Source organism: Sebastes fasciatus, chromosome 4 (genome assembly GCF_043250625.1).
Source record: "Sebastes fasciatus isolate fSebFas1 chromosome 4, fSebFas1.pri, whole genome shotgun sequence".
Lineage (NCBI taxonomy): Eukaryota > Metazoa > Chordata > Actinopteri > Perciformes > Sebastidae > Sebastes > Sebastes fasciatus.
In genome coordinates, this window is record NC_133798.1 from 20,617,471 (window position 1) to 20,634,104 (window position 16,634).

General features: G+C 37.9%; 1 protein-coding gene across 3 annotated transcripts in view; it reads right to left on the reverse strand.

Annotated features, from left to right (window-relative positions):
- Positions 1-3,248, reverse strand: part of ano3 (anoctamin 3) — a 44,041-nt gene extending 40,793 nt beyond the window's left edge. Inside the window, exon 1 of one of the 3 annotated variants that reach the window (XM_074632637.1) lies at positions 2,962-3,248. In XM_074632637.1, the coding sequence (XP_074488738.1) occupies positions 2,962-3,076 (115 nt within the window). In that variant the 5' untranslated portion in view covers positions 3,077-3,248. The remainder of the gene's footprint in view (positions 1-2,961) is intronic. The other 2 variants (XM_074632636.1, XM_074632635.1) reach the window with 2 other exon arrangements.
- Between the last annotated feature and the right edge of the window lie 13,386 nt (positions 3,249-16,634).

Below are 16,634 nucleotides of genomic sequence, written 5' to 3' on the forward strand. Positions count from 1 at the left end.
AATCTCCATATGCTTAATGCAAATACTTTCCGGCAGATATTCAGTGTGTCAATAAGTTTCAATAACAAGTTTACGATCAGTCTGCCAAAGAAATTCACTCAAATCCTGGAAAGTAATATCAGATGGGTGTGAGTCATTTTTGTCTTGAAGTCTAAATGGAGCTGCTTTTTATAGTTTTTACCAACAGAGTGATATTTTGTATCAAGGCAGGAAGAAAAAAAAGGCCATTTATTATCCTTATAATCAGCCTCTTTTCTAACTATTTGTGTTTAGTCTTCAACCAAATATGTTTTCTCACCTGCAGCTCAGCAGAGAGCCTTTTATGGGAAATGGAGAAAGATTTAACTCCCATATAAACCACCTAGTCGTAGCTACCAGTTGATTTAGAATACATTTTCAGACTTTACCAATAAAGCAATAAAGCTCTTGGCTCCAGCAACACTACACATTTTTCACCTCCTGTGTAAAGAAACACAAAGCCACATTTAGCTCAAAGGATTTAAACGCTCTCACTGTGAGTCGCTGATTGTGTTTGAGGAAGTGCTATATAATTTCAGAATTTTGCTTTAGCAGGACTTTGTGAGCCAACATTCAGCCCCTTCGCCTTCAATTTAATGGTGCACTTAGCAGTCGCTGAAATATTGAGTGGGCCTTCAGGGTCCTAGTCAGATTTTAACATAAATCTGATATCATGTTGTGTTTCCTGTTGGCTGGACTGAAGCCAGGAAGTGGTTCAGAAGCTATATAGAAAGAAGTAATTACTGTTTGGAGCACAATTCATACGACTAATGTTTATGGTCCCGTCCATATTGTGCATGTAGGTCATGGTAGAAGAAAAAAAGGGTTTCTTGTCAGTATAAATAACCTGCTTTTCCCTATTTTTGTTTGTTTTCACACTCAAAAGCAGCAAAGAGACACAAGCTACAACAGATAAGCTACAACCCTCTTCAGCAGGGCATCCCTCACTCATGAGATTTCAGCCTCCTCTCATCAGAAGCCAGAGGAGAAACCCTTTCATCCTCCTCAGCCAGCTACCTCAACAGAAACAGGTCACCGCTCCCTGTTTATGAGTGTGTCAGCATGAAAACAAGACATTTTTCTCTAAATTTAGACAGCCAGCATATGAATTATTAACACAAAGTATTAAAGAATCACTAAAAAGCCCTACTTAGGGTTTAAAATCAATACTGGCGCAGGAGTGTAATCAAGCTGGAGATGGATGACTTGATATTTATTTATAGATCTGAAGAAATTTGCTCCAGTGTGTGGAGACCAATTATCGTACGGAATCTGGTTATTGTCGGTGTCCAAATGGACACCAGCATGAACTGGAGTCTGATGTCTCTCATATTGCTTTTTCAATAACTTGCTGAGTGGAGATGTTGACTGAATGACAGGAACTTTTAACAGCCTCAAATAATTTTTTTTTTATTACTGTCAAAGCCTGAGTGCAGCAATCCGTGGCAAGCTACTTCACCTTTAGCACAAACTATTCTGCGTCTTGAACGGATTTGTATCTGTCCTCAAAGCACATGCACAATATTATAATGTATTACTACTTATTAGATTAGATTAAACTTTATTGTCATTGCACATACTGTATATACAAGTACAACAAAATGCAGTTTTGCATCTAACCAGAGTGCAAACTAGTAAGTGCGTATTATGACAATATATACAAAAGAGGATATACTGTATGTGGTGTATATATAGACACATATATGTACAGATTGCAGTTAAGGTGCAAAGGATTGACATGTGTTATATTCTGATGAATAAGGGTTAAATATAAGTTGCATACTGATGAAATATTGTATAAAAATATGTTGTATTAGAGTATTATAAAGACTAAATTATATATACAGGTGGAGTTATATTTATTTATGTGCCTGTGGATGTTTAAGCAGATTCCAGTTCAAATCACTGCAAGTTCAAACGATACGAAAACAACCTTTCCGAGATCTGCAGTGCTTGTTTGTGAAGAAAGGTCATGTCTTATATGTGCAGCAGTATAGCGCTGCAACTAACAATTATTTTGCTTGTTAATTAATCTGTTGATTATTTTCTCCATGAAACGATTAGTTGTTTGGTTTATTAAATGGTGGAAAAATGTCGATCAGTGTTTCCCAAAACCCAACATGACGTCCTCAAATGTCTTGTTTTGTCCACAACTCAAAGATATTCAGTTTACTGTCATATAGAGGAGTAAAGAAATCAGAAAATATTCACATTTAAGAAGCTGGAATCAGAGAATTTGTACTTATATGTACTACTATATGTCTACTGTATGCAGCAGCATTGGCTGTGACCATCCACTGTAATATAACAAACAAGGACTAAATAATTAAAAAAAAACTGATAAATACAATCATATTTAAGGCGTTACTTATTAGTACTTTAATTGGATCTATGCACTGTATGCTTAACAAAAATAGCAGAATTGACTGCAACCATCCACTGTATTATAACAAACAAGGTTTAAATAATAAAAAAAAAATGATAAATGCATCATATTTAAGGCATTACTTATTAGCATTTACTTTAATTGGATCTATGCACTGTATGCTTAACAAAAATAGCAGAATTCACTGCAACCATCCACTGTATTATAACAAACAAGGTTTAAATAATAAATTAAAAAAACCTGATAAATGCATCATATTTAAGGCGTTACTTATTAGTACTTTAATTGGAACCATGTCCATGTATGTAAAAAAAAAAGATCTAGGTCCATGTAACATAAACTCTATGAGAGGTTCATAAACAGTCTTCATCCCAGGAGGAGGAAGAGGAGGAGGAGGATGAAAGAACCCCAACTCTGCGTCACACTCACAGCAAGTAGAGATCTCCTCTGAGTACCGTTTAACATCACAAACTATTTAACTGGAGGAGAAAAAGTCCACACATCCCACTTGAGCTCAAACACAACATCATCATTCCCCCTCGACATTAGCGACCAACCTTTCTGCTGCTTGAAGGACTGGATGGAGCCCGAGTGGTGCACCATTGCGACGTTCAGTCGGTTTTCAGCGTTAATTGAATTCCGCGTTAGGAGAAGCAGGATTGCAGGATACATGGGAAACTATGGTGAGGTTGCGTAGGTGTTCTCGCAGCTCCCATCCTGCCAAACGATCTCTGCGCAAACAACCAGCAACACCTGTCCTGTCTCAGCTCCGCATGCTCCCTCCTCCTCCTCCCTCTCTCCTCCATCCCTCCTCCAGCTCCCCAACCATCGGCTGTTGTCATGGTGACGGGCGGTAGGGGAGGACCAGAGATGGACACGTCCCCCCTCCTGTCCTGATTTAATGCCTCCAAATAAGCTGCACGAAACGACCAGGGGGCACAGCAGCAACATATCACATGGACCCACAAGGACATGTATCGATTCGGTCATCAATCATAGTTTTTGAAAGCTGCTTGTAGCATCATACTGTAGCCCCATGAACTATCAGGTTAAGGAAAAATACAGAGCTAACTATAACATGTAATGCACTCAGTGATGGGTCAAAACATTGGAAGATTATGTAACCTATAACATCACCTTCACATTTCACATTTCAGACACTTTGGAATAGTTTTATCAGACCATTTTACTGCCTTGAAGAAAAGACTGAAACTTAAATTTAAAAATCATACATTTAAAAATAAAAATAGTCTATTATTGTTATTATTAGTCTCTTAAATTTAGTTATTTCAAAAATATACTTTTTAAGATATGCTTTATTGCAACAAAAAAAAAGGATTTCACATGCACAAGGGTCATCACATTTTCTAAACCTACTGGACATCATGTAAACTTTAACATAAAACATATGGTAATACAGGGTTCCACGATCTAATAAGGCTAGACTGAAGCGCTCTTTTGTACATCAGTCAATCCTAAAACTAAATATGGAGCCTAATCCCAGATCAAATGTACGTTGAAGGGCCCTGAATATCGTCTTCTGTGATTGTAATGTTTAAATGTACGTATCCTTGTTTCTTGTCTTTGTCCTTTCTGTGATGTTGCAAATGGAGCTGCTGCAATGCAAAACAAATTGACAATAAAGTATTATCGTATTATCGTATCGTAATATCTAGTGTTGTTAACTGTACTAGAAATAGACCAAAACATCAATAAAGAGAATATAGACCATTAGACTTTTTCAAGGCTGAACCATTTGCTTTGGCTGGCATTAAAGACTGTGAGGCTGTGAGAAAAACTCAAAACAATCAATACTATAGCTTACTACTACAGGACTCACAGCTCAGCTGTGCTGACACACTGCTGCTGTAGTGGCAGGGGGATCCCCATAGAGAACAAATGGTATAGCAGCCCATCAGTCATGAAAACTGAGCAGGGTGTTCAAAGCCTAATGTTAAAAAGGGTAACTTTGTCATGCTGGCTTTATTGCAAAAATAATAATAATATACAGAATACAGTATATTTATTTAGAAAAAAAAAATCAATAATTCCTTACTTGAAGGTTCAGTGTGTAGGATTTAGTGACATTTAGTGGTGTGGTTGCAGATTGCAACCAACTCAGTACAGGTGGATTTATGGTCACCATAGTGAAGCCGGCACAAGGTGCATGCGCCATAAAATGTTGTAAACCCGCCGCTTTTGCGTCATGCGCGAAGGCTCCGTAAGTTGTCGCGGCGCTTGGTCGTGCACATCTGTGTTTTTTTAAACTACTGCACGTGCTGCGCTTTTCATTTCAGCATGGCTGCCTTCCAGCGAAGACTGGCCGAGCAGGTTCGCCTGTACAGACATCTCTACTCACATGTTATTAAATACTTACAAAAGAAATGGGGAACACTCTGGGGAAAGAAGAGGCTTTTTGCCACAGGCTGTGAAAGAATATGAGAGATCGTTTTGTAAAAAGCTAAAAAAAAAAAAGGTTTCGTGGAATATGGAATATTAAAATCCCCTCCAAGGAAAAACGTTATATATACAGATCAGGCTTCAGGTACCAGACTTCCTAAACAATAAAGCTGCTCTTTTGTACATAGTTTTATTTACGTAATGTTCCTCTGGTAATCATTTGTTTGTGACTTCTTGCTTATCCACAGACTATTTTGTTTCACGCTCCCTGGCGTTTCGGAGCATACTGCAACAAACAAGGCGCTGAGCATAAACACCTCTGTGCATGCTTGTAGCGTGCGCGCCGTCTATGGATACCCGCACCACGGAGTCAAGTATAAATAAAGCTTACCCCTCCGCTCACTCCTCCCTTTCCAAGACTGCAGTAATGTGAGCCACCAAGTGCAAAACCGTGGTAACGCTGTTGGCCTCGCTCAGAGGTCATCCTTACCATAATAACACTACTTTAGGAGGTTCTATACTTTTTGCCCGTACCCTATGTAGAAAAAAACAACTTGATTCTTAGTTTCAGGTGATTATACATTAATGAAAACATAGCTATAAATATTATATTCCATTTCTGCTAATGGATCCCCTGAAATGTTACACACTGTTCCTTTAAAATAAGATATTTCTTTGCTTTACCACTCTGTCTTTCTCTCTCTTGTCACCTTGTTTTGATTTGTCTATTAGAATTTACGGTTTCTTTATCTATTTTAGTGATGTGCCCTGATGTGCCTCTGTCATCACTTGCTCATTCTACTGTTGGTTTTGACAGCTTCTCACATTTATATATGACATGGAAAAAATGGAACAGGTACAAGGTAATGTATGTGGTATCTAAACCTGCACCTTAGTTAGAATATGTTGTCCAAACATCTCCTTATCACTTTGCCTTAGGTCTTCATTTGCATGGTATTAACCAGACAGAGATGTTATTGTGGTTTATCTGCAAGGTCACTGGTCTTATCTCAATGTCAACCACACTGAGTAACAGACTTCCAGTCAGGATCTGAACCCCAGGAGAGGGATCCCCTGCTAGTCACGTTGTTGCCATGTGAGCAGACACTGAAGCTGTGTTCTGGTCATTCTTCCGAGGGTCACAACAACACAGGTTGCAATTTGGTCTGCGGTCCTACTTTTGTGTATCAATCTGTGTCTGCGCTGGTATTATGGGAGTAGTCTGGCATCTGTCATAGATGTAAATACCATCTGCTTTCTTGCAGCTCAGCACGTCTCTTGTCCTCCCACTGCTCTGATGTTTATTGAGGACTGGTGGCAGGGCTGTGCGTGCCAGCCCCAATAACATGATGCCATTGAACTAAAGGGCAAATGCATTTCTTCCACTGGGCCGATAAATAAATAAGTAAGCAGCTCTTATACGGTCAGTCCCTTTTAAAATTGTATCTCCTCCATTCCTGCCCGTTAGTTTAGAGATGTAGGTCAGATGACGGCTCTGCAGAGGGAGCAAGGTTTTTAGATAAATAAAGTACTGCCACCTTGTGGTTAAATAGACGACTAACAGCACTCTGCTCCAAGAACCACAAAGGGTTTGTGCATTATTCACCTCAACCTAAAACAGTGGATATAAAAAGTCTACACACCCCTATTAAAATGCAAGGTTTTTGTGATGTAAAAAAATGAGACCATGATAAATCATTTCAGAACTTTTTCCACCTTTAATGTGACCTGTAACCTGTACAATTCAATTAAAAAACAAACTGAAACAGTTTTGGAAAAAAAATAAAAAATAAATTACAATAACCTGGTTGCATAAATATGTACACCCTTAAACTAATAATTTGTTGAAACATCTTTTGATTCTATTACAGCTCCCAGTCTTTTTGGGTAGGAGTCTATCAGCATGGCACATCTTGACGTGGCAATATTTGCCCACTCTTCCTTGCAAAGGCGCTCCAAATCTGTCAGATTGTGAGGGCATCTCCTGTGCACAGCCCTCTTCATTTCACCCCTCAGATTTTCAATAGGATTCAGGTCTGGGCTCTTCCAAAACTTTAATCTTCTTCTGGTGCCATTCTTTTGTTGATTTGGATGTAAGCGTTGGGTCGTTGTCGTGCTGAAAGGTGAAATTCCTCTTCATCTTCAGCTTTCTAGCAGACGCCTGAAGATTTTGTGCCAAAATTGACTGGTATTTAGAACTGTTCATGATTCCCTCCATCTTGACTAAAGCCCCAGTTCCAGCTGAAAAAAACAGCCCCAAAGCATGATGCTGCCACCACCATGCTTCACCGTGGGTACGGTGTTCTTTTGGTGATGAGCTGTGTTGTTTTTACGCCAAACATACCTTTCGGAATTATGGTCAAAAAGTTCAACCTTGGTTTCATCAGACCATGACACATTTTCCCACATGCTTTTGGGAGACTTGATGTATGTTTTTGCCAAATTTAGCCGGGCTTGGATGTTTTTCTTCCAAGGCTTCCGTCTTGCCACCCTCCCCCATAGCCCAGACATATGAACAATACAGGAGATTGTTGTCACATGTAGTACACAACCAGTACTTGCCAGAAAATTCCTGCAGCTCCTTTAATGTTGTAGGCCTCTTGGCAGCCTCCCTGACCAGTTTTCTTCTTGTCTTTTCATCAATTTCGGAGGGACGTCCAGTTCTTGGTGATGTCACTGTTGTGCCATATTTTCTCCACTTGTCGATGACTGTCTTCGCTGTGCTCCATGATCTAATGCCTTGGAAATTGTTTTGTACCCTTCTACTGACTGATATCTTTCAACAATGAGATCCCTCTGATGCTTTGTAAGCTCTTTGTGGCCCATGGCTTTTGCTGTCAGATGCAACTAAGTAAATGTCAGGAAAATCCTATTAGAACAGCTGAACTTTATTTGGGGTTAATCAGAGTCACTTTAATTGATGGCAGGTGTGTACTGACTACTATTTAACATGAGTTTGAATGGGATTGGTTGATTCTGTACACAGCCACATCCCCAATTATAAGAGGGTGTGCAAACTTATGCAACCACATTATTTTTATTTTTTTATTTTTTCCCCCCTAAAAGATTTCAGTTTACTTTTCAATTGAATTGTACAGTTTATAGGTCACATTAAAGGTGGAAAAAGTTCCGAGATGATTTACATCATTTTTCTTTACATCACAAAAACCTGGCATTTTAACAGGGGTGTGTAAACTTTTTATGTCCACCGTAAATATACAATCACAAGCTACTTTTGACAAGATTCAGGTCTTGCAACCAAACAAAATGGTTAGCTTTCATTGCATCAAAAGCCAAACAATCATTTTCACAGTTAAAACACGTCAAATCCCCAAAATCTGCACCACAAGATGCATTCCATTTAAAGGAAGCTACTGGCTTAATTTTCAGCTTCTTTGGCTATCCACAATGAGTAGTCACAATTATATAACTGCTAAATGACTGCAGTTTGAATATAATGGTAATAGGATATGTAAAAATAACACTAAAATTAGCAATCAAATATTCCAGTGAAATTAAAGGTCACATCGAGGGAGAGATATTTAATCACAAACAATCAAAGCTGCAGCTTTTCTAATATTCAACACATCTCACATTGCATTAAAAAGGTTTTGTGTTCAAAGAACTCCACTTTCTCAAGAGGCTCTTGAATGACAAAGACCTTTAATATATGCTTAATATATGATATATATCTATATATATAATGTCTACATTCAACTACGTAAATCACTAATGATGAGGCTTCGTAGCTGAGGGATCTGCCGATGAAGTTATTTCACAAGTTGAGAGCACACAGTTTGACCGAGGGTCCAAATTTTTCTTCTTCATACAAGGGCTGCAAATAACAATTATTTACATTGTCGATTAATCTGTTGATTATTTTCTCGATTAATCGATTAGTTGTTTGGTCTATAAAATGTCAGAAAATGTTGAAAAATGTTGAGCAGTGTTTCCCAAAAGCCCAAGATGACTGAAAACTGATTATCAAAATAGTTGGCAATTAATTTAATAGCGGACAATTTATCGATTAGTCGATTAATTGTTGCAGCTCTACTTCATACTGAAGTCAAACCTGCAACATATTATTTTAATTATCAATTATTCTATCAATTATTTTATTGGTTAGCCAATTAACCATTTAGTCTGTAAAATGTAAGAATATAGCTCCCATAATCCCATAAGATTTGATTGTTAAATTGCTTGTTTTGTCCATAAAAAGTCTAAAACCCAAAGATATTTAATTTACAACAGTATGAAAGAGAGAAAATTAGTGGATCCTCACATTTGAGAAGCTGGAACTGGAGAATATTTGGTGGTTGTGCTTGATAAATGACTTCCATGATAAATCGATGGTCAAAACTTTTGCCAATTTAATCGAACTAATTGACTACTGGATTAATCGCAGACTCAGCATGGTCTCAGTATTAACCTCATACTTTATATACACATTAGGTGTCCAGCAATGTGTCCAACAAGTATGGGCAGATCTTATATGGATATAATTAATTTAAAAGCATTTATTCACAAGTGCTGCTGGCAGACTCACCGGAGAGCTGGTCGCTGTCTGTCTGTGTGTCTCCAGAGTGGAGACTGTTGGCCAGCGAGGAGCTCCAGGACACTGATTGGCTGTTGGTGGTGGGGTTGATAGAAACATGCCCCTCCAGCAGGGGCACGGACATACAGCTGTCCTGGTGACATGATCCTGCAAAACACACACAACATAATCAAAGTCTACAATACTAATATCATGTTTTTAAAGTATCTTTATTGTTGCTCTTATCCTGTCACATAAACCATGATACCAGTTTCATTGGAGGGAAAAATGTCATAGCTTGTATGTTCAGATCAGCATCATTTGCAGGTGATCACAGCAGTCAAGTAGGGAGATACTCAGCCCTCTCCTGTTACTGCCCTCATACATTTTTAACACATCTTTAAAATTTCTTTTCACCCTCTGATACTTGACACTAATGGAGAACAATAAGGCCTCTGGCTTTCCAAAACCAACTGTGTAATGCATCTGGTCAGGTTAGATTTTTGATTAAAACCAGTTAAACTGACAAGTAAACTGAAAGTACAGAATGACATATGATCTTACTAAATTAAACTGTTGAGGGATAAATGTTAATGATTTCAGGAATAAACATTTGTCTAAACTGCAGTCTTGTTGCCATGGAGTTTGTTTTCAAGCTTTAGAAAACAAAGTGTCAACTATTTTTTTAAGCTTTTTTTGCAAAAGTAAAATAATAAAAAATTGGCATAGATATTAATAAATACAGTATTTTAGCTCATTTTCAAACACGGCATATTGTCAGCCAACATAGTATTATAGACTAAATGCTCTTCTAACAATGTGGATGCTTAGAAGGGAAATAATCAGCGCAATAAGAAGAAAAACGGCTTAATGCACATTATAAATGAAAAATATCTGTTTCTGCATAAAGCCACTGAGCCGTTATGTTGCAGTAATTGCTTTATTACATAATGTGGAGGCTACTCTTGTGAATCCTAAACAGGTCACTGCCTTCCAAGTTAGCATACAATAATGCATTTTAATTTGTTTACGATGGGAAAATAACATCTACAGTCATTCTGTGTGCACTCGGCTTCATTAAGAGCGAGAGGAAGGGCCGCGGGGCTCCAAACAACATGACTCACCAACATTCAGAGGTGCTTTACATCACAGAGTATATTATCCAAAGGTTTAACAGCGACATCTCTCTTCAGCTTCTCTCCTCAAGAAAACAACACATGGCTGCCAGACATGCTGGTGCTTACAGTAGGTTATTGAAATGCTAAATTTTAAATGTGCACGGTTTACTTTGTGACAGCAACGGAAAATTACTACCAGAGGGCTGAGGAACACAAGCCAGCAAGAATGGAGGGTGTTGTAACACAGCTGAAAATACAGCAATATGTTTGAGTGAATCCAAAGCAGTGTACACTCACTGAATAAGTGCAATGTCTCAACTCCCTGTGGTGCTTCACTGACAAACGCCATTAAAGAGGACCTATTATGCTTTTGTGTTTTTCCGTTTCCTTTAGTGTGTATATAGTTTTTTGTGGATGTAAGAGGTCTGCAAGCTTACAAAGCCCAAAGTCCACACCAAAGGGAGTTACTCTCCCCCACTGCTCCTGAACTACCTGAAACGTCTCGCTTGAAGTCCCACCTTTTCTGCCGTAACGTGGTGATGTCACCATGTAACACATTGTATAATACCTGCTTAGCGGCTAGTTTGGCACACCCTCAAACAAAGCTAGTTACGGTGTATGTCCACAGGGGCGTTTTTTATCGCGAGGGATCGTTTTGCTTCCCAGCATTGGATGCTTTATGGGCTGCCCCTACCGGAACCAACATGGCGGCTCATTTGAAAAAGTTTCTTCTATTAGATCATGAAAATATTTCACCAAAAATGTGTTTCTGAAAACATTTTATGTGAGAAATAAGCTATGCAGTGGCTGAATCTGTCTTTATTTTGGATCGACAACGCTTAGTTTAAAAGTTTCTCGAAAGTTTCCAGAGGCGACGAAACGCGCCGGACGCCCGTGATTTGCATAAAGTAGCCTAGACCTCAACTGTACGCAAATGTGGAGCGACCAACGTGACGCCCCGTCTCTCAAATCGCGCCGCCACGCTACCAGAATGCATTGCACGGTAGCTATAGACAATGAATGGTGAGCATGGAAAGTACTGAGGCTGTGGACATGTACCATTAGAGTGGAGCTGGTGCGGAGTCCAAATAGTGTGGTTTGGTTGACCAACCACAACAGCAGCTGCAGCACAGTCGGTATGAGAAAAGTAAAGCGTTTTTTGAACATTAAAGCATATAAACATGTTCTAGTAGAAATCCAAAATACAAGTATGCACCTGAAAATGAGCATAATAGGTCCTCTTTAACAGAGATTATTGCAGGTCAATGCGAAAGAAACAATAATGACATGGAAACTTTGCTTTGGACAACTGGTCAGAAAAACATGACGTCCCTTGAAAAGTGCTTTGTCCATTACAGCTGCCCAGTCTAAGTGCAGTTCATGATATAATGTCAGGAGGATTCAAAATCATAGAGACACTTGACAGATCGATTGATGAGCAGGTGCTTCCTGCTTCAACTTCCTGGCACATTGATTACTTATTTAAACAAATACATTTCAAAGCCTTGAGTCACTTATTTCTTCTCTCGAGTAACCCACGAATGTATGATGCGATGTTGAGGAAAGTGTGACTCCATTAACCACGTTATAGTACAATCTATCAAAACATATACAACAAGCACCACAGCCAGACTGTCTGGATAATACTATTAACGTGACTGAATACTACTTTGCAATAAATGCTGCACGCACACTTATTGATAAAGTAAGGAGATGGATATATAATCAATGTGTGTGCACAGACACTTTACAAGATGGAAATATCACCAGCTGACAGTCTGAGTGCAGCCAGGTGGTCATCTTCTCCAGCAACTTGTTAACTGAATAAAAGGGGCATCAGTGTTTATCACCTTAATACATATATAAGCTAAAGGGGGTGTTGTATCCAGTCTGGAGGGCATTTATACTGCAGTATTTCCATTACATGATGCTCTGTGTGCCTAACATCACTTAAACAGCTTACATCAGTCAGCAGTGATCACTTAGGACCACATAAATGTCTCCATAAAATCATACCACTCTTGTCTCCTTGTCTGATTCAATGTGTGCAGAATACAATGTTCTTTCAGATGAACGAAATGTTGAGATAGCCTATGCCAAACTGCATTAAAGCAGCAGTGGGTAGAATTGGAGCAAAACAATTTTTTTTTATAAAACGGTCACCATATGCTGACAGTAGTGCATGAGACAGGTAATCTGAAAAAAATCCTGTGCCTCTGTGTCCTCCGGTGCTCCTAATGGCATCTGCAAGATTTCAAAGACCGGAGGAAAACAACCAAGCTGGAGCCTTGCTGTCTCTGAGCAGCTGTCAATCACTCGCGAACTCTGATCAAACGGTCAAACAAGGCAGCGCTGATCAAATATTAATCAATATTCTGTTACTGTAATGCCTATTTCTCACCTCAAATGTTTTCAGAAACATCTTGTAGTGTACTGTTTAGCTGTAAAATGATTTTTAGATTTTTTTTAAAGCCTGAAAACAGAGCCATGAGGAGGTGCAGAAGTCTAGTTATCTCTCAGAACAATTGATTTACAATATGCTGAAAGTTATTATGGATATTTTTTCCCAATGATGCAAAAAACATTCTGCCTACTGCAGGATTAAGAAGCAAACATTAGAGCCTTCAAACACTATTCTAAACAATGACTGTTGTTGTAAAACAGCATGCAAAAAAATTATGACTCCAAAAAAAGACCATGACTTCTCCTGGACTTGTCCAATCCCCCAAAACACCACAGAGAGCTGACAGAAAAGAGACCGGTCTAGTTATCTCATGCAGCCAGAAAGTGAATATTATTTTCCTGAAGAAGTCTCTAATGTAATACACAACTTCTTTTAATTTGTGAATGTAGAAGAAGAAAGACCATTACGCAAATCGAGTTAACACACAACTCCTCTGTTTATCCACGGGAAAGCACTCTTCTTAAGACAATTTCTTTGCCATCTCTGCTATATGTACGCTAATCACTACTGAAGATTGACTCCAAAAAACATGGGGTAAGAGGGCACAAACTGAAGGATAAACTAGCTTCAAACATGTGATGATTTATACTATGGTAAACACTTGACCATGCAGCTCCCCCTCTCTACACACCACTGAACATTATCCACATGGTTCAACAACACAGATGAAAACACTGTCCTATTAGCCATAACCACAGTTTTTACCCTTTCCATCTTTGCCTGGGGGGGGGGGGGGGGGGGGGGGTGATGATGTAGAACAGCTAATAAAAGCCACAGCATTCATGCATGCATTAGATAGCTCATTAAACTGAATGACGCTGGACATGTTTGCTGGGTTTCCCTAGAAAAACAGTCACGCTCTCATTTCTCCAGTCTGACCACAGATGTTTCAGCACAACACTACAAATCTGCTTTTTCTGACACGTCAATGATAAACAAAAGACACATAAAGTGCAATTTTTATTCTGTTTCATGACCACTAAATCTATTTCTTATTCAAGGAAAATGACATGAAGTAAGCCCCCCTTGTCATACTTCATAAATAAATAAATCCTGAAGGATCAGTTGTCATTAAGTAGATTAACAGTTTCATACTGAACTCTTCTGCACTCATCCCTTATACATGCAGCTTTTTACAGTATAATGAATAGCCTGTAATTATAATGGACAACTGCTATAACCAAAAGTGTACTTTTTCCTCCAATATAATTAGAGATGGTTTTGTTTCAGTTGCGGAGCAGAAGACAACATGTACATTGAACAGCTTATCATAATATTGTTTTGTTTTTTTAAATTAGTTGACTGCATAAACACTGAATAACAAAGCATTAAACAAGCATAGTAAATAACAGATCAAATTCAGTATTCAGTAGTAGAGTCATTCCTCAGTGCGCCTCCTTCAGAAGTGAGTCCAACCTACCTGAGGAGCTGCCAAGAGCCTGAGACACCTTGACTTCCATTGCATGTACTTTCTGCCTTCAGTATACAAGTCCCCCATCAATAAGTTTCTGAGTGACAACTTGTAGCCTACAACTACAAAAACAAGCAGTGCAATCTCATGAAGCTGCCATTCCCACAGTGCAGCAGCACGTTGAGCTGTGAAGTAAAACCCAGGCTGTGCACTGAAGATGGATGGGTGGAGTTTCGAATGTTGTCGGGTTAAGCGGTGTACAACATTAAAACTCAGGTTATTGATTGGAGAGTATCGATCGGACGGAACTGCTGAATCACTCACATCACATGGAGCTTTCTCATTAGACTAAACTACGTGACTGAAAACAAATTATAACCAGGAGAGGAGAGAGAGAAAAAAATACTCTCTTAAAAGTAGAGTTGCGCTGAATTTGATGGCTTACATTGGCTGCTAATATGTAGGTTAAAAAGCCTATACGCTATTCTATGATACGTATCATAGAATCGGTTATTTTACGCATTTTTGTATTTTTTTTGGTTTGTTTATTTATTTTGCACAATTTAAGACTATACAACATAACAAAAAATAAATAAATGAATAATATACAGTGCAAGAAGAGGCAAAAAAAAACAATGGGCTTATCTGAAGCCTCCACCCAGAGACAAGATAAATATAAAGAAATAATATGACTACATAATAGTGATAACAAACAATTAGGAAAAGATATATGTAATAACAACAATAACAATACAGTAAATATATCAAAAAATAGAGAGGTCATGTAAGTCCCCTCTACCACAGAAAAATGTTAGCAGACATCTAAAATAAAGCCCTAAACATCTATGTTTGATTTTTAAACGTTTTATTTACTCAGTTAACCGTTCTTTTATAATGTTTTTAAATTTTTATTTCTCAAAATTATGCTGCTTCAAAAGTCCCTACACGCAGCCAAGAATTGTTTGTTTATTGTTTATTGTTTATTTGTTTTGCACAATTTAAGACTATACAACATAACAATTTTTTTTTTATAATATACAGTGCAGGAAGAGGCAAAAACCCCACTGGGCTTATCTGAAGCCTCCACCTAGAGACAAGATTAATATAAAGAAATAAAATGACTACATAATAGTGATAACAAACAATTAGGACAATATATATATAATAACAATACAGTAAATATTGTAGCCTAATTGTGTCTGCTGGAAGTCCCACATTGACTTTTCTTGCTATGTCCCCTTTATTTATAGGAATCCAGGACATCGTTTTATTTATAGCTATATTATATACTGTATATTCTGCATGTATTGTGCTAGTCGTGAGTGATTGCAATCCAACCATCAGAATGTGGTTCCCCTTCCCTCCCCCCCTTTTTTATTTTCTATTAACTTATTTGTTTATTTAATTTATTATTACTCTCTTATTTTTGTATTATTATTGTTTGTTTGTTTTTTGTGTGTTCTTTGTGTGTTTTTTAACTCTATTCTTTCTTTTTATCATTATTGTTATTATTATTATTATTATTATTATTATTATTATTATTATTATTATTATTTATTTTCTTAATTTTATTTCAATTTTGAATGTTGAAGATGTTTTCTATAGTGTACTTAATGAGTTTGTCTATAAGCTCAACTACTTAAAATTGTTTTGTAAACTATTGTAATTACGAACTGTAAATTGCATATAAGAAAACAACCTCAAAAAAAGGGTAAAAAATAAAGTATATAAAAAACAACAACCAGAATGTGGTTGTCATGGATGCATTTTATTACCTTGCATGGATGTATAAAGAGGGTTACCATGGAGATTTGTCCTTTGCCACAAGGTGATGCAGTTGGACCAGCTATCAGAGGACCAGCGTGTAGTAGGTAGTGGCTAGAAGGGAACCAGCAAACTCTGGAAACTCTCGGGAGATTGGCACTGAACTCGTATACTTAATGTTAGGATAGGTCGGGAAACAAGTCTCGCGATATTTCACAATTTACGGGCTCCCTTCTAGACACGACCCCGTGTAGTATCCACCCGTCACTTGTCACACTGAGCTACGTTCAAAAAACCTACAGTGAAGTTAATAACACACTATGGTGTGTTAAAAATAAGACCACTACACTACTGCACTACTGCTTATGATTCATAAAGTATAAAAGAAACAGCAGTAGTCCCAGCAGTAGTGTTTTGATTGCTGACATGACAGTTAGCTATTTTTATATTTTATACTTCTAGTGTAACACTTCTGCTTATATTTATTTATTACATCTACATTACCTGTTTTTTTTTTTACTTTATAACTGTGTGTGTGT